The 26,553-nt window shown below is 42.9% G+C and overlaps 1 protein-coding gene across 2 annotated transcripts in view; it reads right to left on the bottom strand.

The window, feature by feature from the left end:
• Nucleotides 1-26,553, bottom strand: part of PCP4 (Purkinje cell protein 4) — a 67,902-nt gene that overhangs the window by 32,214 nt on the left and 9,135 nt on the right. The window contains exon 2 of one of the 2 annotated variants that reach the window (XM_053386762.1): nt 17,577-17,620. In XM_053386762.1, coding sequence (XP_053242737.1) covers nt 17,577-17,620 — 44 coding nt within the window. Of the gene's footprint in view, nt 1-15,714; nt 15,840-17,576; nt 17,621-26,553 lie in introns of those variants that run through there. The other variant, XM_053386763.1, reaches the window with a different exon arrangement.

The following is a 26,553-nucleotide window of genomic DNA, read 5'->3' as shown; positions in this document are numbered from 1 at the left end:
GCTTCTCCAATTATGTGATAAGAGTTCTCCAGCCAAAAAATTTGTAGAAAAATGCATATATTAGACGAAAGTGAAAACAGCAAGGGAAATGCATTCTACTTAGGGTGCTTGCAAAATTCTGCATATTAGACAAAATTGCATTAAAAATAATGTATACTAGGGGAAACGCATACTAAAATGCTGGTGTGTTTTCATGCAATTGCAACCAGCTATAGAAATGAGAAGAGAAACTGAAATTGACAGATTCATCCATTCTTATGCACACTTCCATTGCTGCATCTGGTACAAGCTGTGCTTCTTTCAGCCTAAACCATAGAGATTGTTTTAAAAATTATCCACTTAGTTTGAAGTGGCCATATTGGGTAATACAAGTATGTCATCCTTAATTTATTTTTACATTTAATTCAATTACAATTAACTATTTTTGGAGCCCTCTGATAAACCAGGACAAACGAGTTACATTTGCAAGGCTTTGAGATCAACTTCTATAAATGGTAACCTTTAAAATAGTTAGGGGTAAATGGATAATTTCCCCTTTTTTGCAGGCATTTGCTGAGGGTAGTTTATTCCTGCACAACCTTGCAAAACAAAAAACAGAAAAACCCTCTAGTTAGCTTCAAAATCAAGATATATTTCCCCCCAAAGGTGGATTTTTACACCAAAATCAAATGTGAGCTGCATGAGTCACACCAACTCTCCACGCTTTAATATACGTTGTATTAGCATATCTTGAACTAGACATATTCTTTGGCAGATATTTCTTCAAGGATATTGTAATCAGAAATATTTCTGGTGTGGGAATTAACACGATGTTTGAAATTCATTTTGAAAGCAGCTGCAAAGAATGTAAAATTCTGTTACTGTGAAGCCTTTAAAACAGTAATCCTTTGATTCTCTTCCTCTCTGATGGAGTGTGGTTTTGATTTTTAAACATTTATCTACACGTGTAACCTTTACCAAACATGAGTAATTCCATGTGCTTCAATGGGATAGCAGTATTAGTAATGCTTGCATTATCAGAGTCTTGGTTTTATGTACATTTCTGTAAATAGCATATTCATCTGTATCAAAGTGTGGCTAGCTTCTCCTTTCCTTCTCCACAAAGCTTACCCATTTTTAATAAGGGAAGGTGTAGTTTCTATCCTAAATGAAGTGGGAAAGAGCAACAAGACAAATGCTCTAAAGGGACTTATAACACTGTTTGATCTAAACAGGGAATGGCCAGATTTTAAAAAAACTATTCCCAGTCCTCTTCCTTTATTCTGTTTACTTGATCCCTGTTCATGTGGGTTTTTTGCACACAGGGAACTCACACAAAGCCACTGGCCCTGCCCTCAGTGCCACATAGCCATGCTGCTGGCTCCACACCCAGTGTCATGTGATCAATCTAGCCTTGGCTTCCCATGTCCATACTGCAAGTGCAGATGTCCCTGTGCATGAGCAGCAGGAGTTTCACATAATTAGGAACCAGCCATACCGCAACCACCCCGATCATGTAGCGGTTCTTCAGATGTCCATGACATACAATGTCAGGTGTGTGGTTGTGTGGAGGTTGGGGACAGGAGCAGTGCCTTAAACCATGATATACACCTCCCCTCCATAAGGTAAGTGAGTTGAAGGCAACAGGAGTACAGTACTTTTACTGGATCAGGAAAAGCCAAGTATGGATCATTATATGCTACTTATAACTGGCAAGGTTCTTTGAAGTTTCTCTTGTTTGGCATTGGTAGGTAGGTCTACTTTGTTCACAAGATACAGGCAGGCAGCTGATAAGAAATGCTTATGCAAAACCATGCTGGAGCTATCAAAGGAAGGCAGCTGGCATGCCTCAGGAGTTTGGGGGGTGGGAGGTGGGGAAGGGATGGTACTTGGAAGGAAAGAAAGTTTTCAACAACAGGGGAGATTTGAACTTGCCTGAAAACAGAGAGGAAAGAGAGAGATTACAAGAAAATTTAATTTTACAGGAAGCACATCCAGCTGTAATTTTGTTAAAGGCTGCCTTCAAGGGACAGCACAATTATTAATGGCCAAAGCTTGCCCCAACAAATCGCTTCATATTTGAACATATTGATCCCACCATTATTAAAACAGACTTTATCTGCTCTGAAGACTGAAATATGATTACCTGACACAGCAGCCTTCCCCGAGTTAGTGATCTCCAAATGCTGTTGGGCTGCAGCAAACATCAGCCCCAGCCACTGTGGTGGGAATTGTAGTCTAGCAATATATGCAGGGAACCAGGTTGTGGAAGGCTGCCTTGCCGAGCTCCTTCTATAAGGAATATTTTCGTTGCTTTGCATTTGCGCCACGATCTAAAACAGTTTTGTCTCATGATTTTCCCTGAGTACTAGAAGTTTCCAAAGAAATTGCTTTCGGAAGATTACATTTGGAAGCAGCAATGTGACTCGTTCAGCCACATCGATGGGCATTAGCTTTGAAAAGTCATAACTTTACACCATTTCGTTTCTTCATAAGCCCTCAGGATCTGCCATCCAAGACACACAGAAATTCTAAGTGAAAGAAGCTGAAAAGCTGGCCACATGCCACGTCTGTTACTGCCTGACTGCCAGTGCAACCAAAGGAACATCTTATTTGCCTCAGGACTTCAGCAAGCTACACTGAGCTCTGATGGATTATTGCCATCCATCAGATACTTCAGGAAAGCAAGCGCATGTCAGCCATGTTCCCTTTCCCTTTGGCAATGCTTCATGCGCAAAAGGCTGCTAAAGGAAATGGTGTACAACAAGCACGGCTGGCCCTTATGGCACCAGAAAAATCCTTATGTAAGGGAACTCCACAGAGAAGGATTGCAGCTGGCTTTCAACCTGCCTTGTGCTAATGTGTAGAGATAAAAGGGGCTGTAATTTCCCAGAGAATTTGGCTTGTTTTGTCCAGTCTTGGGAGTACTGAGAACCTTTATATACAGCTGTGCCAGAATGAGATACTATTGTTTGGCTTGGTACATTGTCTCAACCTACTGAAATTTATGTCATAGGAAAGGAAGGAAACACGGCAAGGGGATTATGATCATCATGGCCTGGCACAGACTATTATTTTGTGTTGCCCATCTTTCCTCATCCATCAGCATCCTGATCTGCATATATTATGAATTCAATTATCCTGTTTCTTACCCCTTGGTTACCGTTTACCCAGGTGAAAATGACCAGCACATGGATGCTCTTGCTTCTGCCGATTCTCAAAGCTTTGGGCATGAGAAATGGTGGCTCTTGGGAGTTGCTGAAAAGGGGAACCAATGGATCAGACTAGCCTTTTGCTATCAAATGGATTCATTATCATATTTCATTAATAAATGACTTGCATATTTTATTTAAGGATTCTGAAGATTCCGTGAAGCAGATGAATGGCTACGCTGCTCAAAGCAGTTTGCTCCATGGCAACTAAAGTTACACCCCACATGGGCAAATGGGTCATGGAAAAATATATTGTAGTAGGGTCATATGATTTGTCCATCTAGACCCGTCCTTCCTAGCACTTGCACTCCTGGGTCTAAAGGCAAGAGGTCTTCCACATCCTCTGCTTTCTGTTAACTGGAGATACCAGGGATTAAACTTGTGACCTTCTGCACGGAGACCATATGCTTCACTGCTGTCAAATACGTATTCCTCTATCACACATTTATTAGATTCCCTTCTACAGGAGAACATGATGACAGGTTGTACCAGTGTTCATAGCTTCTTGGCCCATTGGACGTGGGGTCAGCACCAGCCACTTGACCCTAAGTTTTCATGCCTCTCTCCTTTTCAAAGTCCTTGCTCTGGCATAATTGTACTGGTGTTTGGCATGGCTCTCAGTGATAATGCAAGAACACAAATGACACCTTTTACAATCATGGAGATCTGTATACTTGATCCTATCCATACAGTGGTTCATGGAACCAGACCATAGATGATTAATATTATTATTTGCTTCTTCAATTAATAGGTTTTGAGAAATATATTCATTTTGCCCTTGCTGGCTGTTCTCTCCTTTTGTTCACCTCATTTCCTCTTCTGTTCACTCTTTATTTTATAATGGCTTTTCTTCTCCAGCCATAGATTCCAGTTTCTCTTTCTCTGCATTTTCCTCAGATTGGCCGGTGCATCTCAAATGGCATAGGTGAGAGCCCGGTGGGCAAGTCATGTGGCTGCCAATATCTCCTTCTCTTGAGTCCTTGAATGCAATCCAATTCCATTAGGTTCAATTGATTTTTTTAAAAAAATCATTTGTTCATTGACCACAATGGGATGTGTGCTTCACCCTTTCTGTGAAAGGGGCTGATGAGCTATGACTTATAGGCCTGAGGAAGCCAAATAACAAATTATGTTGATTGGTTGTACTACTAAAGAGTAGGACTGAAATCTTGCAAAATATAACATTCACCCCTTATATCCCTTGCCTTCTTGTACAATTTTTGCTTGCAAGGTCCTTGGGGCAGGAAACTTTCTTTTGCTCAAGTTAATCTACACTTTGTGCTATATAAATCATCGCCACTGCACTGTGAGCACCTACATACTCAGGCAGCTGCTGCTGGAGATGCAGGCAACCAAGAGCAAATGCCCTCTGGCACTGCAAAATTATAGCACCTTTCTGGTATGGGCTCAGTTTATCTACATTTATATTCTAGACATATTTACAACATTTATTGGCCTGGGTCTAAGCCAAGTTTAGTGTGTATTTTTATAGGGGGAAAAGCATTGCTCCTATCCCGCCAACAAGTTCTGCCCTGGTTTCACTGGTCTTGCACCATCTCCCTGTCCTTGTCTTTGGACCAGTATTTAAAGTTGCCAACTGTCGTGCGCATGTGCAAATATTGCAAAAGTGAGACAACAGAAGCAGGCCCTTTGTTAACTAATACTTCACTATAAGGCTGCTTACACACTAAACCTTTAAAGCGCATTCAAAGCATGTCACACACAAACACACACACCGGCTCAAAGAATTCTGGGCACTGTAGTTTGGTAACAGTTGGTGGGAACTGTACCTCTGTGGGGGGTAACCTATAATTCTTTGAGGGGAAGAATGTGCTTTAAAGGTAAATGGGTATGCAGTCTCAACTGCATGAAGCAGTATGCTCATTCCACACACTGATATAGGAAATTCAAGGCTGCCAAGCTTTAATCATAAGAGAAAAGGAGTTCAGGGAGGGTGGAGAATTCATTTGTGTAATGTTCTATACCTACACAAAGCAGAATTTTGCTATTAGTCTCCAGAGGCCTATTGCACTGTACAAAATGAGTTAAATCCACAACACAGCAATACTAGATTTTAGGAAGCATGTAACAATGTCTTTCTTAGTGCGATCTACCTCAGTAACAGGGGCTGAATTCCATTCATCTATTTTGCCCCCTCCCCTGGCCCCACATTATTAGCTAAGGTTATAAGAAATGAATACATAAAAACAAGATCTGTATTTTTTTATTTTTAAAAGATTGTGGTCAATACTCCACATTACATTCCTGGGTAGGTTTCCAGGAACAAGAAATAGATGTCAAAAATACAGTATATTCCTGAGCCGTGGTGGTTTAAAATAGGGAACATTCATTATGTTCTGTGGAGCTGTGAGGTCCTGGTCCTTGCAGTGTGAGTGAGGAGAGCTTCTTTAAAAGAAAAAAAATGGAAAGGAGTTAAAGGAAGGGCTCTGACTAACTTACTACAGCATGATACAATTGTGGTTCTTTATGGGTTAAAGGAAGTTAAGACTGTTTAATCCTGATGTTGTAGTAAAGAAAGAAAGGTGAAACATGACCTACTCTGCTTCTTTGTGGACTAAAGGGGGGAAAGAAGGAAAGGTGGAGTTCAAGAAAGGAGGGGCTATCTCCTCTGGGAGAAGCACTTCAGATTCTCCTTTGGGGGTAGCCACAGTTGTGCCATCCCAATGTTACTTGACTCCAGCTCCCATCGGTCCCAGTCAGCACCGTCAACAATCAAGGATGATGGGAATTATAGTCCAACATCATCTGGAGGTCACCACATTGTCTGTTTCTGTATTTCAGCATTGCTACTGGTTGCTCTTTCATACACACTGCACTTGCCTGCTGACTGGTCAAATTAAAGCTATTTTACTTTTGCACCTCTTTAGTCATCTGCATGTGCACACCACAGCCAGTGGCGAAGCTGCCTGCTCTGGCACCAGGAGTAGCGTACATCCGGGGGTGTGGCTGGTGCGCATCCCGGGGGTGTGGCGTGCCGCCCGTGGGGGCATGGTGCACATGGGGGGTGCACGGCAAGTGGCGCGCATCCCAGGGCATGTGTGACAAGCGACAAGCATCCTGAGGGGTGGGGGCAGGGGCAGCTGTGATGTCACCCCCCCATGCCATGGCACCCGGGGCAGACTTCCCCCACACCCCCACCTTCATCCGCCAGTGACCACGGCAATAAGAACACATCAAAGGCCAAACTTTAGCAACCGAGTGGCGGTCAATGCACTGTTAAATTGTGCTTTTTGCATGCCATCACAAACAATCCTAATGGCTCAGCACCAGCCTTTGGTGCCCGATTCCTTCCTTCTCATCCGCAAGCTTGTGAGGAGGGAAAATAGCACCCAAAGGAAGCAAGGACAATTTTCTAAACTACCGGTACTTTTCACTATCCAGAACAAAGTCTTCTGAGCATGCTCCATGTTTGAATTCCCCATTTGAACTCTTGAGAATTCCAGTGTTGTTGTTTTTATTCTTCCTTATTTAAACTACACTTCCCAGACCTCCCAGCAACAATGCAAGTTCTAAGCATACCCATAAGACTTTTTTTGCCGAACACAGGGAGAGTAGTCTGCTTTTGCAAGCCCCTCCCTGGTGCTCTATTCCCTTCACCCCAAGTCTTGGTAAGCTTACGAAAGTGGGAGAGAAAGGAAAGTATAAAACGAAAGAACAGGTGACAGTGCAGGATCTTCGCAGGCTGGGTCTTTCTGACAATTCCGGAACTCTTGGAAGAAGCCCAGTTTTTCTGAGACTCCACAATATGCACTTTACAGAAAGCAATTCCATATTTGAAAGACTGTCAGTAAACAGTACTCTAGTTGAAGAACTCTTCCATTTGAACATTTGTCTAGTCCAAGTCCAATTCAAAGATAAGTAGCAGCGTTGTACCTGGCGTTGCTCAGGAATTCCAATAAACCAAAAAATCAATGTTGTTTTGAAAATCAGTGGTTAAAATCAGTGAATTTTAATTCAGAATTTTGATTCGAAATGGCATCCAATTGTATCCAGACATAAAAGAAACCTGATCCTTAATCTCAGGAACCATTGTGCAAAATTTGGCTATGATATCTTAGGAGGTCCAAATACATAGCAAACAAGCAAGTTTCCAAAATATATAGTAGAAGAATAATTAGAATAGCCCGGAGATTTCCCATCAACAATAAGTATCTAACTAAGCAGGAGCAAAGGTTATCTGTTCACAGTCTTCCCAATTATGGTGTGATGTATTGTATATCCATTTAAATTATAGCAATATTTCTAAATTTGCATCTAAGTGTATGTTAGTATATATAAATGTTATGCAAATCTGGATCTTTTTTGATGGTGTGTACATGGCCACTATACTTATCCAAGAAAGGCTCAGAAAGATCTCACCCTGTTCCTAACTGAGATGGATGGGTTTCATCCATCAAGACCCAAAATTACTTCCTTAGGCATTTGCCGGCAAGTAGCGAGAGTCTTCAACCTGCCTATGGCAGCAGTTTCACATGACTGTATGACTAAGGGCAGCAGGAATGCCAACCTGGAATTCAGTAGGAGTGGAGCAAAGGAGATCTCAACTGAACAATAAGGTCCAAGGTTAATGGATACTTTCCAGGTAAGTGTGTGTGTGCGCGCACAATGAATTCTTTCTGCGGTTATTTTTATGTACCTTGTGACAATGATAAGGGAGTTATCAGCACAGGAGAATCACTCCATTTCCCCAAACAGGTGTGCACCTCTTACATGCTTATTGAGTACATAAACCAATTGAATGGTTTAGAACAACAGGGGGCAGTATAGTGGTGACCTTTGTGCAAATGTCCCCTTGAAATTATCCACCCTATTTGTGAGCAGAGAAACTGAGAGGAAGGGACTTTAATGAATTTCTTGGGTGGGGGGACTTCTAAAAAAAAATGGGAGGACAGCAACTCACTGTTGGCAGTGGCAATAGCACAACTGCATTCCCCCCTCTACCCACAAGGTAGTGTTTTATTTTTGCTGCTGCTCCAGAGGCAATGATTGAGAATTTAGGAGAAAATCCTGCAAAGCACCTTCTTTGGGGGGGGGGAGCTGCAATGAGAAAGTAAAAAATGTGAGCAATTTTCTCAGAATTTACCATGTGGCATCGAATCTAATGCACACCTCAGTTTTCAGAACCTTGAAACCAAAAAAAGTATTTGCTGGCGAATGTAAATGTGCCATCGAATCTAATGCAAACATAAATTTTCACAATGCAATTTGGCATTAAAGGTAAAGGGACCCCTGACCATAGGTCCAGTTGCAGACGACTCTGGGGTTGCGGCGCTCATATCGCTTTATTGGCCGAGGGAGCCACCGTACAGCTTCCGGGTCATGTGGCCAGTATGACTAAGCTGCTTCTGGCGAACCAGAGCAGCGCACGGAAACACTGTTTACCTTCCCGCCGGAGCGGTACCTATTTATCTACTTGCACTTTGATGTGCTTTCGAACTGCTAGGTTGGCAGGAGCAGGGACTGAACAACGGGAGCTCACCCCGGCGCGGGGATTCGAACTGCCGACCTTCTGCTGGATCTCTCAGCGGCGTTTGATACCATCGACCATAACATCCTTCTGGACCGTTTTGAGGGGCTGGGAGCTGGGGGCACGGCTCCTTCCTCCTGGGCCGTGTTCAGAAAGTGGTGGTGGGGGATGAGTGTTCAGACCCCTGGGCTCTCACTTGTGGGGTGCCTCAGGGTTCTGTCCTCTCCCCCATGCTTTTCAACATTTACATGCAGCCACTGGGAGAGATCATCAGGAGGTTTGGGCTGGGTGTTCATCAGTATGCGGATGATACCCAGCTCTACCTCTCTTTTAAATCAGAACCAGTGAGGGCGGTGAAGGTCCTGTGTGAGTGTCTGGAGGCGGTTGGAGGATGGATGGCGGCTAACAGATTGAGGTTGAATCCTGACAAGACAGAAGTACTGTTTTGGGGGGACAGGAGGCGGGCAGGTGTGGAGGATTCCCTGGTCCTGAATGGGGTAACTGTGCCCCTGAAGGACCAGGTGCGCAGCCTGGGAGTCATTTTGGACTCACAGCTGTCCATGGAGGCACAGGTCAAATCTGTATCCAGGGCAGCTGTTTACCAGCTCCATCTGGTACGTAGGCTGAGACCCTATCTGCCTGCAGACTGTCTCGCCAGAGTGGTACATGCTCTGGTTATCTCCCGCTTGGACTACTGCAATGCGCTCTACGTGGGGCTACCTTTGAAGGTGACCTGGAAACTACAACTAATCCAGAATGCAGCAGCTAGACTGGTGACTGGGAGCGGCCGCCGAGACCATATAACACGGTCTTGAAAGACCTACATTGGCTCCCAGTACGTTTCCGAGCACAATTCAAAGTGTTGGTGCTGACCTTTAAAGCCCTAAACAGCCTCGGTCCAGTATATCTGAAGGAGCGTCTCCTCCCCCATCGTTCAGCCCGGACACTGAGGTCTAGCTCTGAGGGCCGTCTGGCGGTTCCCTCACTGCGAGAGGCCAAGTTACAGGGAACCAGGCAGAGGGCCTTCTCAGTAGTGGCGCCCGCCCTGTGGAACGCCCTCCCATCAGATGTCAAAGCGATAAACAACTACCTGACATTCAGAAGACATCTGAAGGCAGCCCTGTTCAGGGAAGTTTTTAACATGTGACATTTTTGTGTATTTTTCATCTTTGTTAGAAGCCGCCCAGAGTGGCTGGGGAAACCCAGCCAGATGGGCGGGGTACAAATAATAAATTATTATTATTATTATTATTATTATTATTATTATTATTATTATTCTGATCGGCAAGTCCTAGGCTCTGTGGTTTAACCCACAGCACCACCCACGTCCCAGAATTTGGCATTAGATTCAAGTAAATATGGTATTTTCTGGTTTAGTTGTACCAGAGACAAAACTGGTGTTCATACAACACTCTTCACACATTCAATGAACATGTGAGGTGGGAAGAGAAATCCTGTGTGCTGGCCAGGCCTTCCCCACCTTGATGCAACTTTTGATGTGCCCTGGGTGCCCAAACATTCAGCATTAGTAAGAACGGGGCCCTATGTACAGTAGATTCTTCTGTATGTGTATAGCATTCCTCTACCTGACTGGGAATTTAAGCTAATCACAGTTGTTCAGATATACAAGTTAGGTCAAGAGGGACAGAGTTGCAATAATGCCAAATGTGTAGCTGCTGGGGAGAGCACGATCAGATGTCACAGTGGTACAAGAAGGGCATGCCCAGGAAAAGTGTTCTCACTGCCCTCTCACATATTCATTGAACACAAAAAGGGGTGCTATGGGTGCTCCTGAGGAATATTCAGACGTGGTTTGAAACATAGGAGGCCAATATGTACACTTCTTTAAATGGTTCTGGATATTTGAATGGCATTATTCTCCGTTCTAACACTTAAAAACTTTGTGGTGGTGTTGCACATGAAAATGATCTCATTTTCTAAGTTTGGTAAGAATATCATTTTGATAGTGAATCTTTTGCCATGAGTCATTTATTAACAGTTATAATGACCAGGCAATGAAAGAATCTGAATGTTTTATTTCAAACTTGCGGAGTATAACTAGCTGAGCAAGCGAGAATAAGCTCACCTGCTTTACATTCTACTTATAGGCTTGCTTGTTTGTGAGGAAATAACTGGATTGAGTAATCAAATATCTCATTGAAATTTGGTAAACACATTCAGGACACAATTCTACATTTTAGGTTCAAGTGCAAATTCACCTGCCCTCCCAATACCTATTTTCAGAGAAAAGGAAATTACAAATTGTATCACACTGAAAATGTATTTGCATGGATCTACCTCAGTTAAGGTTAGTGTACAGAATACTATCTTTCAGGTTTAAACCTGTGCTTAACATCCACACTCTTGTTTTCAAGGAGATGGAAAAAGCCGCAAAACACCCTGCAAGGTGAGATCTCCTGTGGACACTGAGCTATCAGAATATAAATTTCTGTGTATGCCCACCATAATTTTCCATTTAAAATTGGAATGTTAGCTTGAGCCCTGCACCTCTTTTTAAAGGGAGTGTGAGAGATGCAAAATACATTGTTGTGGGATTACCTGGGACATCTCCGAGCATTGTGTTTTTACTAGTAAAGATCTTCAGTAAATAAGATGGAATGTGCTGTAGTCACTCATGCAATTAGGGGATGGAAATGTGTATATAGTTATCTTTAAAAGCACATTCCATCAATCTCACCAGCCCAGAGCTGAAGGGTAACGAATCCTTACTCTGTCCTGAAGGGGAGCGTGGGCAAAGTGACACATTTAAGACATCATTTGCCCTCTCTCTTTCAAATGACAGGGCACCACCCATCTAATAAAGGGATGTCAGTTCAAATTATTAAGTGATCTGTCTTTGCCTTCCTTCCCCCCACACCCACCTTTTGCCAGCTGAGGAATTCGTTCCTCATCAAGTTGCATAAATATCTTGCTCTCTCCTCAATCTAGCTGTACATCCCTTGTTGTAAAGAGCTGGGCAGTTTTGGGGTGAAAGAGGGACCATCTGGAGTGATTTCCTCCAGTATTTCAGTCCCCATAATCCCTTCTGGGACTTGGCATCATACAATTGAATGGGCAGCTTTTTTAATTTTAAGACACATGGGTTACTTTTGCTTTGTATTTCAAGGGTGGTGGTTGCTGTATGTTGTCACTAGATCCCAGACATCCATCTCCATCCATCTGTCTATCATCTATCTATCTATCTATCTATCTATCTATCTATCTATCTATCATCTATCTATCTATCTATCCATCCTAGGCAACTGGGGCTGCTCACATTATTTATTGTTTATTAAATTGATTGGACTTGTCACAGGCAAGTCACAGTATGTTTACAAAAGATGTGGACATCAAACGGGAAGGGGCAGCGTGTGTGAAGGTGTGTGATGTTGGGGTCAAGAGTGCCTTCCCACTCCATTGTGCCAATGGTTTCCTTATACATTGGAACTGTATGAAAAGGACTTGCATCTCATTGGTTACCACAAGAAGATGCCCCACATTTTAACTGCATTATACTCACATATACTTATATTAATACAAAGCCTGAAATTAATACTTTTGCCGTAGCTTTTCCCAAATAAAACTTAGGGCAATGTGCATTGTCTCCCACAATTTATGCACATAGCACTGTGAGGTAGGAACTTAGGCACATCAGAAGAGCCCTACTGGATTTGGTCAAGGACCCAACTAGTCGAGGACCCAGATCCCACAGTGGCCAATCACATGCCTCTGGCAAACCTGCAAGCTAAGTTAATGTGAGAGTTAAGCTGTGTGCAGAGGTTGCCTCCACGCAAAAATTAAATATATGGAGAGGAAGCAGGACTGACCCCACCATCAAGACTGCAAGGGATGCCTACCTGCTTACAGGTCTATACACAAAGCTGAGCCACGTAATTTGGAACCCTGAATGCGGAAGATTCCAGATCATGACTTTCAAGACTTCAAATGGAAGTCTGGGGGTGGGCCAGTGGGGGGAGGAGGAGAAGGCAACATCAAGAGAGACAGCAGACACAGTCTGTTCCTTCTCCATTCCTTTAACATGCAACTTCTGAAGGCTTTCATGTCTGGCTCAAGGTCACCCACTGAGTTTCACTGCTGAGCAGGGAGCTGAATCCGGGTCTTCCCAGTCTGTGTCCAATATTACCACCCTTACACCCTAGCATGATTTATCTTTCATTCCTCAGAAGAGAATACATGGGATTTAAGTTTTCAGAGATGATGATAGATAGATAGATAGATAGATAGATAGATAGATAGATAGATAGATGATAGATAGATATTCAAGTTTCTCACAAGTATTATTCAGAAGAACAAAGTCTCTGCGGCTTCCTGGTCACTCAACATCTCACTCAGGTCCTAGAAAGCCCTGGTGCTTCTCGTGTTTAATCGTATGCTATCAGAACATGAAGTTTCAAGAGAAAAAGAAGAAAGCTCCACCAATTAACTGAAATGGGCAAAGGAGACGGATGATAAGATCAAACTAATGAATACGCTATGCTGTTTGTTTTTCCACAGCCATAAAAGGGTAACAAAGCTGATGCCCATCTGGAAGCAGGAAAACGAGAAAAATCAAACGGAATTAAGTAAATCAAGTTGGAGGCTCAGCGTTTCTGAATGGTCGAGAGCATCCGAAATCCAAATGTTTAGCTTACTTGGGAGTCTAACTGTTCTTAGTACAAAAACAACCACATCCTCTGGGCCATTCTCTGCTAGCTGCATACCCAAGGCTATTTTGGGACATTGTTTTCATTGCCATATTTGACCCGCTCTTTTCCATTACATTATGTCAGGTTTCAGCCAGATAATAAGTTGAAGGGGGGGTGGGGAACCAAATCAGAAGACAGTTCACTGAATGATCAGATTATTCTATCAGGAGCTCTGGCCAAAATCTGTAGATGTAAAACACTAGATAAAGTGATTGCCTTTCTGCTAGCATTTAGCACGACTTCATTTAAAATAAAATAATAATAATAATAATGCGACTTCCCTTCTTTCGGGATTGTTTTTCATCTTGAAAGCAGGGGGAAACTGTCCAGAGATTTGTTTTTATACTTTGTTTAAGGCAGTTGAAAAAAGTTTACAGGCTTTCCTCATTTTGTGCATCACAGGAACAATGTAAGCATGCATAATAGAATGCAAATTTATTACTTGTTGAAGGACTGTAAATTAATGATCCAATAATGCTAGACAGCTCTGGCAGAGTTTGGAGCACTTTAAATTAGCCTCCAATGTGGCTTTCTCTGGGAGTCCAACTTTCAATAATAGCTACTCGACACTGATTTGGGAACGTATGATTAATAATGTGAGTTTCTTATTTTTGGTACAGGCTTATTCCTATTTTTGGTACATAGTAAGCACTGAATTGGAGAGAAGGGAGATTTCCTCTGAGAGGAACTGAATGTGAACTGTAGCAGTGTGAATGACGATTGTATGAATAGGTAGTGACAAAGGAATGGAGCTAAATCTGATCCAAGAGAATAAAGCTATGCACAACAGCAATTAGGTTTAATCTTTTGTTTAAAAAAAATCAGGAAAACCTTTGGAAAAGTTCTGCATAAGAATGGGGCCACATCAGATAAGCTGGTTCATTTAAGGTATGTGACAAAGCGACACTTAATGCAATTTGCATGCTAAAACGTTGACCTTTTCCAGTTTATTTATTCAGCTGTGAGCATCAAGTGGGAAAGTGAATAAGCTCTGGAATAATGAGTGTGTTAGCCATGTATTCAATACACATGGTCAAAACATCATAGGAGGAGGAATCCTCCTGGTTCTTGGGCAATGCATTTGTCCTGAAATGCAAGACTTGCTGCTATCTTTGTAAAAGCTCTTAAAAGGAAAACACACCTCTTTGGATAGATGGAGAGGTAATCCACACTGAACGAACAACAGCTTCCTTATTCTCCCCACAAACACACACACACACCCTTCTGGTTGATTTCATCCCATTGATTTTATCATTTATCCTAGGCACTATTAATAAACTTAACAAATACAGAATAGTACACAATAGCCTTCCTAAAAGAGATTCTTAACTTTGTGCAAGTGTCAACTCTACCCTACTTGAATTGGGTAGAATTGTGACTCTTCTGCCAGAAATAGAATTCTCCTTTATAATGAGAAAGTGCATCCAAAAATACTATTGCTCTATTAGTGGAGCTGTCATGTCATTTGGAAAAATGCATTATACATCCAGAAACTGGAAACAATTTCACTGGAACAGATACATGCATACTGACTTATTTTACCTTTTTGTTACATTCTCTCTCTCTCTCTCTCTCTCTCTCTCTCTCTCTCTCTCACACACACACACACACACACACACACAAAGTTCCTTTTTATGCACCATACCACCTGCATTTTTACTTATGTATGCAAAAATATGTTCAGCTAAAGCAGCTACTTGATAGAGAGCAATGAGAAGCAAAGCGACCCCCCCCCCAAAAAAAGTCAGCTTTGCACTTTGATGTCTAAACTTTAGCATACGTCAGCTTGTTTTTGAAGGATGCAAAACATATACTGAAATCAATGGCTTTGCTTCAAGAAGACACAATGCCCGCCTACATACATTTCTAATGAAAATGAGAAAATTTGGGATTTTGGCAAACTGTGCAAAGCCGATGCTTCAAATGCCAGCAAGCTCTTTTGAGAGTAACGAAAGGCTGTTGCATTTCTTTTAAGTCTGTCTCAGTGCAACCCTCATGCATGACTTAGGCAGAAGTAAGTCCCACTGAGTTCAATGGGGCTTCCTGCCAGGTAACTGGATATAGGATTGCAGCCTCAATGAGGATTACCTGCTCGTTCTAAAACAGGTCAGTTCACTATTTGCTAATGATGTCTTGCATCTCCCTAGGAAACCTTAATCTAGCCGTTGTTAAACTCTCCGATGGATGCCAGCCTTTTTGAAACTTAAAACATTCCACAGTTTGAATCCTCTTTTTTCTATTTAGCCTTCTGTCTGATTCAAAAGAATCTGCATCGTTCTCTTCTCTTCTACCTGCTACCCTCCGTATTAAAAGCATTTTGTCCACTCACCTCACTCATGATTGTTTGGAAATGACAGTTCACAGATTTTCCACTTCCTCAGAACAAGGCTACTGTTCCAAGCTCTTCACACACTGTTTCTAGCTTTTCTCTTAAAAGGGGCTGCCCAGTGGCATCATGGCTCTACTAAACCAATAAGAAGCATTCACCTGCTCAACCAGCTTTCAGCAGGCATTTGAGGACACGAGGAGCCACCTAATGGTGAGAACGGGTAAAGGCAGAGAAGTTCTACTTGGAAAAGCCATGTTTATAAGGAGAAGATGAAAAAAGGTAAAGGTACCCCTGACCGTTAGGTCCAGTCGCAGACGACTCTGGGGTTGCGGCACCGAGGGAGCCGGCATTTGTCCACAGACAGCTTCTGGGTCATGTGGCCAGCAGGACTAAGCTGCTTCTGGTGAACCAGAGCAGCGCACGAAAACACCATTTACCTTCCCACAGGAGTGGTACCTATTTATCTACTTGCACTTTGACATGCTTTTGAACTGCTAGGTGGGCAGGAGCTGAGACCAAGCAATGGGAGCTCACCCCACCGCGGGGATTCGAACTGCCAACCTTCTGATCGGCAAGTCCTAGGCTCAGTGGTTTAGACCACAGCGCCACCCGTGTCAAAGTTCTACTTGGAAAAGCCATATTTATAAAGAGAAAAAGAAAAGTTCGCCACAAAAGGCAAGGGAAAAGAGAGGGGTAGGTGAATACACTGCATGACAGAGCTCTTCTTCCTGATGGTGACACAAATAAAAATAATAACAAGCCTAAAGGTCATGGCAGCGAATGAGCCTCCAGGTCACCAACCAAAAATCGCTCCCCTTTTCTTGGTAGAACCTTCAATGCCTTTAACCCCTGCAGAAATCCTTCAGGTGATACTCTCCTCTCACCCCTGCACTTCACACTGAGAAGACTTCCACTGTGGCTTGTCTGCAGCTACATTACAGGGGGAGGCAGCCTTGCTGCACTGTTCCTTTTTTAAAAGAGCAGAAGTCTGGTAAGAGGGCACACTCCAGAGCAGTAAAAAGGGGACCAGACACCTTTCAAAGCACAAAATCAACTAAAAAGATGAGATTGGTTAACATGTAAAGAACTTGCAGCCAAACACAGGAATGTGATATCTTCAGACAGCTTTCAGGGCCTACCACTGCACTGCCTGCCCTAGCCTGAAACCCCAGCCATGTTTTTTTATTTTTAAATTTATGTCTAGATTTATATATATTACCACTCTTCATCAAAAGATCTCAGGGCAGCTCGCGAGATAAAAAGATAAGATAAAAGCACAAATAAATAGTTAAACCAGAAGCAACAAAACAATAGGCCCCCACAAACACCTTTAAAAGGCTGCAGAATATTAATCAGCCAAAGGTCTGGTTGAAGAGGAATGTTTTTGCCTGGCACCTAAAGATATGTAACGAAGGCGCCAGACAAACCTGCCTGGAAAGAACATTCCACAAACGGGGAGCCCCTGCAAAAAAGGCCCTGTTCTCATGTTGCCACCCTCCAGACCTCTCATGGAGAAAGGTCTCAGATGATAAATGGAGAGTCCGGGTTGGATCGTGTGGGGAGAGGCAGACCTGAGAGTCTCTGGTCCTACAATACAGAGGCATAGTGCATAAAGACCAAATTGCACGTGTTGCCTTTGTGCATTCACCTGCTCATGCCCCTTGGCAGGCATCAATGTTCCATGAATGGACACTGGGGTTGGGGCTAGTGCAGTGATGCCAGGGTGAGGCCAAGAGGGGGTCACACAAAAGAACTTACAGAGTCTTGGTCTTGCCTTTCCCCACCATGATTCAGGTGGGCTGTCTGCCTTGGGTTTCTTCCAAGTGCTGCTTGTATTGTTACTAGTTTATAAGGTTACTTACCTGGCCTTCACCTAAGGTCCCAGGGCGGCTTACAGCTGCAGAATCTACAATGATAAAAAGAAAAGAAAATCAATACAACTGCAGCACACAGAAAACGGCTCCAATGCACATCCATGCATTTAAATCTCTATTAGACAATGTGGAGAGTCGTGGAGAATCCTGCACACTGTACCCAGCTAAGGGTGCTGACCTCACAGAGCTACAATTCCCATCACCCTTAGCAAACTACAGTTCCCAGGTCTCTCCCTGGCTGTTAAAGTGGTCAAATGTATGGTGTGGATGTGACCCATGTGGAATAGAGGAGTATAAAGAGGTGGGTCCCAGAAAACAAATAGCACAGTGACCCACCTCCAGCCCTCACAAGAGATGTGGGCAACTGCAGGAGTGAGAAGGAGTGGGCTGGGAAAACCTTCATCCCATGAACTTCCTTCCATTCCCCTAAATCTCAGGTGTCGTGTCTGTCCTGAGCCCATTTCCATACTCTTCCGCTCTTCACCACTTTGCCCTCTGGTTTGCCACCCTACCCAAAATCGCTCTCTAGCACTGCTACCAGAACAAGGACATTTTGCACTCCAGAGCTTCACTATCTTCCTGGCAAGGTCCTATAATAAGAAACAGATGTTTCGCTGAGAGAGCAGTTTAGAGATTCAGCATCATGGAGGTAATTGGACATGGCCACTATTGACTTGGGTCAAAGTGAAAATGATTTAATAGCTGGAGCGGATATCTCTCCCCCCCCCCCCGGTCACTCTGAACACTCTTTAAATTAAAACCAACCTAATTTGTGAATCTTAGCATGATGTATTGAGAGCTAAATGTGTGTTCAATCTTTGAGTAATTATGAACTTTTTAAAGAATGTTATCTCATCATTGTGTATGAACAAAATTGACAAGGCTCCTCTCTCTATCAGAAGGAGTGCTTACTTTTACACACACACACACATGCCATGCTCATTCTTGGCCCTCTAACTGCCCAGTTTGTGCCTGGTTAGTTGCACTTCTTAGTTGCGCACTGCACTGAATGAACGCCAGTTGCTAGGAATCAGAAATGGGAGGAGCCCTGCTGCACTTAGGTCATCCTGCTCATGAGCTTCCCATCAGCACCTAGCTGGCCCCTATGAGAACAAGGCTCTTATGATGTGAAAACCTGGGTAGATATGAGAATCCCACCCAAATTTAGAGTCATGTTTGGAGCTAGGGATTGAGTAGAAACTACTTCCCTAATGCCCATTCCATCAATTGCAACAGGATAGCACTATCCTGTCATCATCATAGCTACTAGTTAAAAACAGGGGCAGATGTTTCATTGATCCAAACAAGCAAATGCCATTTGAAATCAGAGCTTACCAGCTGAGGCCCTAGCTGGGCTCATGTGTCTGAGACTGCTGTGTAGTTGTTGGCCAGCATGCAATACTCATCCAACCCCCTTTCACTGATGTTTTGCAGAAAGTGAGGAGAACGTTTTCTAGGAATTGTTAAAAAATTCAGTGGTAATGCTTTGTGTTCTTCCACCTGTACAGCCAGTTGCCCTAGTTACCAGAAACAGCCAAGGAAAGTTCTGAAATGAGCCCATAATAGCTTTGTGGGGCATTAGCTTATTATTGATAGGAAGGATAATATCTTAGGGCCTGCCGGGGCTTGAAGAGAGTGCTAGTCTTTTTTTAATCCAGACTGTTTTCAATAGTATGTTGAGGTCAATTGGGTCCCTAGTTCCTACAGAGAAAAAAATAATGAGATTTGCAGGTTGACATTCTCTTGGCACACATGTATGCTTGTATCCACAGATTATCACTCTCCATAACTGTGATACCATATGCAATGAGGATAAAATACTCAACACATTTGCTAGAGCAAGGATAGGCAATGGAGTTCCTCCAGATATTGGGCTCCAGCTCCCATCAGCCCTAGCAAGCACAGTGAATGGTCAGGGGTGATGGGAATTGTACTCCAACAATAGGGGCAGTCACTCAGTCACTCTTATTCTATAGCAGGTGTGGGGAACCTTTGGCCCTCCAGATATTGCTAAACCACAACTTCCATCAGCCCCATAAAGCATTGTCAATGACAACATCTGGAAGGCCAAAAGTCCCATAGAGGATGTACTAGAGGATGTTGTTGGCATCTGTCTAACTCTAACTCAAGATAAAATGGAGTGTGCCTCTGGGGGTGAAGTCAAACCACCAGATTAGCAGCACTGAAGTGACCTCCCCGAGGCACAAGCCTGAGCAGTGTGTGTGTGGAGGTCCTGGGCTGCCCAGATGACAAGACCCTACTCTCAGCCTTGCTGATGCTGTCCAAATGAAAACACTTGGCACCAGCTTGGCCGCAGTGGTTGCTAGGAGGAGGCATACTAGGTGCCGTCCAACCATTTTGGGGACTCCAGTCCAGATTTGTGTAGGGTTTACTCCTTATCCTTTTCTTCTCCCAAAGATATTCTGCAAGGCAGTGGAGGTTTAGGATCAGAGTTTTCCTTCTCCTGGATGGACTACCTTCCCAGGTTGACAAGCCCCATCTGCCCCTCACTTCCCTCTACAGCATATGCAGAAACCGCCTTCTTGACCCTTGGACCCACTATTAGTCTCATCCACTCAATTCTCTAGCTCCTGTCTTTGAATGCAGGGGAATGCCAGGATAAGCCTTCTTAAATATTCTAGGGATTTACTTCCAAGTAAACAGGCGTAGGTTTGCACTGTTAGGGAAGAATTCAACAGTGTGCTTTTACTATTGTTCCATCCATGTAAGCATTTCTACCTTCCGGACAAGAACTATCTGCCTTCTCCTCCCCCACAGGCTGTTCTGAGGGTTCTCCAGACCCACAAAAGCCAAATTGGGGGACATGGGGGGGAAGCTTCATTGCACTAATGGGGCTCAAAACAGAGGCTTTGTTTTGCTGCAGAAATCTAACAAGTGTTGCTTTCTCCATCACTGCATCTCCTCTATAAAAGAGAAGGGCACAATATTAAACCAACTGGACCAGTTGTGTATCTGAAGAAGTGTGCATGCACACGAAAGCTCATACCAGGAACTAACTTAGTTGGTCTTTAAGGTGCTACTGGAAGAAAAAAATTTTTTTGTTTTGACTATGGCAGACCAACACGGCTACCTATCTGTAACTGGACCAGATAATGTCTCAGTACCTTAGACTGTCCATGTTTACGAAGTAAGAAATTGTGTAACTCCAGTGAGGCTTATTTCCATTAAGTATTGTTACACATGCCTCAGTTTGCTGAGTTGTGAGAACTTATTTTTTTTAAATATATAATATTTATTAAGGTTTTACAAAAAACAAAGGTTTACAGAATAAAGAAAAAGCATAAAAAAGAAAGAAATAAGAAAAAATACAAAAAATACAAAAATACATAGAGAAGAAAAAAGAGAAAGAAAAGAAAAAATACAAGATACAAAAAACAAGTAGATAAGAAAAAATTAAAAACAAATCCATTTTTTGATATCTTTAGGCTCATTTGCTTGTTTCCTTGACCTCCTCACACCTCCCCTTTTGTATTCCCATTTACATAATCAATTCAGCAAATCCTTACCCTCTTTCCTTTATCTTAACTCTATATCTTAACATATTATAGCTATATTTTTTCATCCATTATCAATCCATTTTTTCATATTCTTATTAACCTTGTTGCTAATGCCACTTAATTTCAATCCAGCATCATTTTAACATTCATTAATTTTACAATATTTCTGCAAATAGTCTTTAAATTTCTTCCAATCTTCTTCCACCAACTCTTCTCCCTCGTCTCGGATTCTGCCAGTCATTTCCGCCAATTCCATATAGTCCATCACCTTCATCTGCCACTCTTCCAGGGTGGGTAAATCTTGTGTCTTCCAATACTTTGCAATAAGTATTCTTGCTGCTGTTGTTGCATACATAAAGAAAGTTCTATCCTTCTTTGGCACCAATTGGCCGACTATGCCCAGGAGAAAGGCCTCTGGTTTATTCAAGAAGGTATATTTAAATACCTTTTTCATTTCATTATAGATCATCTCCCAGAAAGCCTTAATCTTTGGGCACGTCCACCAAAGGTGAAAGAATGTACCTTCATTTTCTTTACATTTCCAACATTTATTATTGGGCAGATGATATATTTTTGCAAGCTTGACTGGTGTCATGTACCACCTGTATATCATTTTCATAATATTCTCTCTTAAGGCATTGCATGCCGTAAATTTCATACCAGTGGTCCACAACTGTTCCCAGTCAGCAAACATAATGCTATGTCCAACATCGTGTGCCCATTTAATCATAGCAGATTTAACCGTTTCATCCTGCGTGTTCCATTTTAACAGCAAGTTATACATTCTTGAAAGTATCTTAGTTTTGGGATCTAACAGTTCTGTTTCCAATTTTGATTTTTCCACCTGGAAGCCAATTTTTTTGTCCAAATTATAGGCCTCTCTTATTTGATAATAATGAAGCCAATCTCGCACTTTATCTTTTAATTTCTCAAAACTCTGCAATTTCAATTTGTCTCCTTCTTGTTCCAGAATTTCCCAATATTTCGGCCATTTGGCCTCCATATTGAACTTTTTCTGAGCCTTTGCTTCCATCGGTGACAACCACCTTGGGGTTTTATTTTCAAGTAGGTCCTTATATCTTATCCAGACATTGAACAATGCTTTTCTGACAATATGGTTTTTAAATGCTTTATGTGCTTTAATCTTGTCGTACCACAAATATGCATGCCACCCAAAAACGTTATTAAAACCTTCTAAGTCCAAAATGTCTGTGTTCTCAAGAAGCAGCCAATCTTTCAACCAGCAGAATGCTGCTGATTCATAGTAAAGTTTAAGGTCTGGCAGGGCAAATCTTCCTCTTTCCTTTGCATCAGTTAATATTTTAAATTTTATTCTGGGCTTCTTGCCCTGCCAGACAAATCTAGAAATATCTCTCTGCCACTTCTTGAAACAATCCATTTTGTCCAAAATTTGCAGTGATTGAAACAAAAATAACATTCTTGGCAATACATTCATCTTTATAACAGCAATTCGATCCAACAAGGAAAGCTTCAAATTTGACCATATTTCTAAGTCCTTTTTCACTTCTGACCAACATTTCTCATAGTTATTGTGGAGAGAGGATCAGAACTCACAGGGTTAAGAAGTTCTGAGTGACGTCTCACATTCTGAGGCGTGGTTTAGAATACTGAGGGGAGTGTTTTTACTGTGTTTCTCTCAGTGTGCGTTTGCTCCGGTGCAAGAGAGGAGCGAACATGTGTGCTCTGTCACCAGGAGAGTTATGACTGTTGTTTTTGCTACGGGAATAAAGACTTAAAGTAAGATAAGGAGACACCGTGCGTTAAGCCTGATTTATTATGCACACACGGCAACCCTGCTTCTGTTCCGCTGTGTTTACACTCTGCTGCAATCGGAGGAGCCCCAGCAGAAGGGAGTCGCCCAGAGGAAGCGTGTGGACCCCCCGGGGGCCGGTAAAGCTATTAATAAATAACAGGACAGGTTATGGGTCATCAGCAAACGCCTGAAGCAGAGATAAGCAACGTTCGTGTGTGTGGTGCGGCCAGCTAACGAGACGCTGGGAAAGAAGACTGCAGTAAAAGCCAGCTGGAGCTGTGCCTATCTTGAGGCAGAGGGCTCGCTGGGAAGTTCTGGTCTGCCGAACCGGGTGCGAGGAGAAGCTACTACTGTACGTAAGTAGGCTGGGCCCCGGGGAGAAGATGGCAGACAGCCAGGAATCGTCAGTCCCTTTTGATAAGGTGGACGGGAAGAAGCCCTGGGTCGCGTGGCAGACAGTGGGAGCCAGACCAGAGGGGGCTGAGAGCTGCTCAAAGGAAGCATCAAGCCCAGGAGGGGCTGAGGGACGCCCAGAAAGCCCAGAAAGCCCAGAGGGGGCTGGGACTGTGTTGGAAGGCTGTTGCAATGCTCCAACACATGGGCTGTATGCTGGAGAGCGGCTGAGAGAAGAGAAGAGAGATGCAGTGGCAGGCTGTTCCACTGGGAGCTTTGCACCTGGGAGTGGGGGTGCAGGCCATTCCAAGGGTCTTGAGAGTGCCCAGGCTGTTTGGCAGGAGCTGGAGAGGGTTTGCAGAGTAACCACAGCAGAAGCCAAAAGCCACGTCCCCAAAAGCAGCAAAGCCTTGAGGAGCGCTGCTAGCAAGGTTGGGGGGGCAGAGAAGACCAAAGGCAAGTTTGCAAAGTTTTCCACTCGGCGTTGCTTTGTGTGCAATTCCTCTGAACATCTGTGTCGCAAATGCCCACAGAGAGCAAGGGAGACAGGGCAGGATGTGTCCAAGGTCGCTTCCCATGGGAACCAGCCGGGTTTCTATGGCAACCAGTCCAGCAGAGGAGGCAGGCGTGGGAAAGCGCAAAGAACGCAGCGTGCTTCAGAGGGGGAAGGAGACACTTATCAGCTGACTGCTTCGATGGCAGTCTTGGAAAACACCTGCAGCAAAGGCCCCAAGGTCGGGGGCAGCGGGAAGTCTGTTGCTAAGGCAACAAAGAAGGACAACTCCAGTGAGGAGAGAGTGCTGCGTTGGATTGTGGACTCTGCTACTAATGCCCATTTGGTGGCAGAGACACCTGGTGTCAAGATAAGGAACTGCAGAGCTGTTTCAGCTGGGAAAACACTGTGTTTTGCTGATGGTTCACAGAGACGTGTGACTATTTTCCACATTTATTAGCCGATTCAAATGTCCTTTGTCTCATTTGTTTGATTTTCCATTCAATTTCCTGATTCATCATCTTCATATATTGCACTTGGTATAATGGTATAACTTTATATCTCTCAGAATCTCTTGTGACTTTGGTTTCGCTCTCAGTTTCTTCTCACCCTCTTTTATTTTTTCCAAAATTTTATCTTTTTTCTCATTTTGGGCTCTCTTCTTTATTGCATTCTGTTGAATCAGAAACCCCCTCATAACTGCTTTACTTCCGTCCCAGATTATTATTTTTTCAATAGTGGTGTTCAAATTTATCTCAAAATAGTCTCTCAAGGTTTTTTGGGCCTTCTTAGTAACCTCTTGATCTCTGAACAAGGAGTCATTCATCCTCCATCTGAAGGAACCAGTTGGTGTTAATTTCATCTCCATTTTCACAGCATTATGGTCGGAGCAAATTTTTGGGCAAATTTCCACTTTTCAAGTCTTAGGTGCCAGTCCTCTAGTTATCCAAATTTGGTCAATTCTTGTCCATGTCATTTTGGCTTCAGAAAAGAAGGTTCCCTCTCTACCCAAGGGGTTCTTAGTTCTCCAAATGTCAATCAAGTCCATATTGTCAGTCAATTCAAAAAAGGTTTTTGGTAGTCTGCCATCTTTGGTAACTCCCTGTCTCTGCGACTTGTCCATGTTTGTAGATACCACTCCGTTCATATCTCCCATCATAATGATGTTGTAGTCCATATAGTCTAACAATGTCTCATGCAACTTCTTAAAAAAATCAGATTTCCCCTCATTTGGTGCATAAACTCCTACTATCAAAAATTTTTCTCCTTGTGTTTGAATTTCGATTGCCACAAATCTTCCTTGATCATCTTTAAAAACGAATTTCGGTGATAGGCTCTCTTTTGCATAAATAACTACTCCTCTCTATTTAACCTTGTCCGATGAAATAAACTCTTGACCCAATCTTTTATTAATCAATACTTTCCTGTGTAGCCTTATCACATGTGTTTCCTGTAAACAAATCAAGTCCAATTGTTCCTTTTTCAATAAATGAAAGACTTTCCTCCTTTTCTCCGGGGAGTTAAATCCACGAATGTTCCAACTTAATAGTTGCAGAGACATGGTGTATTTATTTTACTTTCCTCCAACTGCTCCCAATAATTCCTCTTGTTCTGACGGTGGTATCACTTTCTCTAGCTTGTCCAATCCCAAAGGTGGTGGTACTATGTCTAGTACTCCTGGTTTTAAGACTCTTAGCTCTTCTACAGCTTCTTTTTGCAGGTCTTCTCCGTGTTCTCTCAAAAAAATTTCTTTATCTTCCACTGATCTTATTTTAAACTTTTTCCCTTTAAAAGTAAAGGATAGGCCTTGGGGGAATTCCCACCTAAAAATGGTTCTATTTCCTCTCAACAGGGCCACCAAATCTCCGTAATTAGACCTAAGGTCCAAAAGATGTTTCGGAATGTCCTTAAATATCTCCACTCTTGATTCATTTATTTCCAGGGTCTTCTGGAAGTGCAGACTCAGTATTTTGTCTCTCTCCTCTTTTGATCGGAGGGTAATCAAACAGTCTCTCGACCTGTTCTTTCTCCCTCCTCTTCCAAGTCTAAAGGCACTTACTATCTTAAAGTCTTGCTTATCATCCAAACTCCAAAAGTCTGCAAATTCCTGTGTAAGAAAATCACTTAGGCTGTCTTTTTCAAGTTCAGGTACCGCCCTGATCCTCAGATTAGTCTGTTTCTCCCTCAGTTCAATCATAGACAAAAGCGACTGATGGTCCCCAAGCTGTTTGCATATCGGTGTTATCTTTTCCTCTACAGCCGCTGCTTTTTTCCTTGCTTCCTCAGCTGTCTTTCGATTAGAAGTAGATTCTTGCAGCAGTTTTTCAATGGATTCTGTATTGGAATTCACCTTCTGCCCCAGGTTGTTAATGCTAGTAGTATTTTGGTCAATTTTAGTTGTTGCTTCAGTAACTTGTTTACTTAATTTTTCCAATGTTTCATAAATTTTATTTAGTACTGAAGTAAATCCCTCTTCAGAGGCCATTCCTTTTGACCCAGCTTGTACAGGATCTTCCCCCTGTGGTGCAGGAGGGCCGGATGCAGATGGTCTACGCTGCTGGGATACTGCACTGGTCTGCTGCAGTCTGACCTTGCCCGATCTTGTTATTTTTTCATCCATCACACTTTGTCTGAGAATCAATGTCAGTCCCACGGCCAAAGCTTCTTTTGCAGTGGAAATTCCCAAGCTAGTTGAAAATGGAAAATTCCCCAACTGGTTGTAACAATTTCAGTGTTCCTCTAGGGGGACACAGTAGCAGTCAATAATATTGTAATAGAGTATCTTTC

This window comes from Podarcis raffonei, chromosome 4, assembly GCF_027172205.1.
Source record: "Podarcis raffonei isolate rPodRaf1 chromosome 4, rPodRaf1.pri, whole genome shotgun sequence".
In the NCBI taxonomy this organism is placed as follows: Eukaryota; Metazoa; Chordata; class Lepidosauria; order Squamata; family Lacertidae; genus Podarcis; species Podarcis raffonei.
This window is presented reverse-complemented; position numbering and strand designations above follow the sequence as displayed.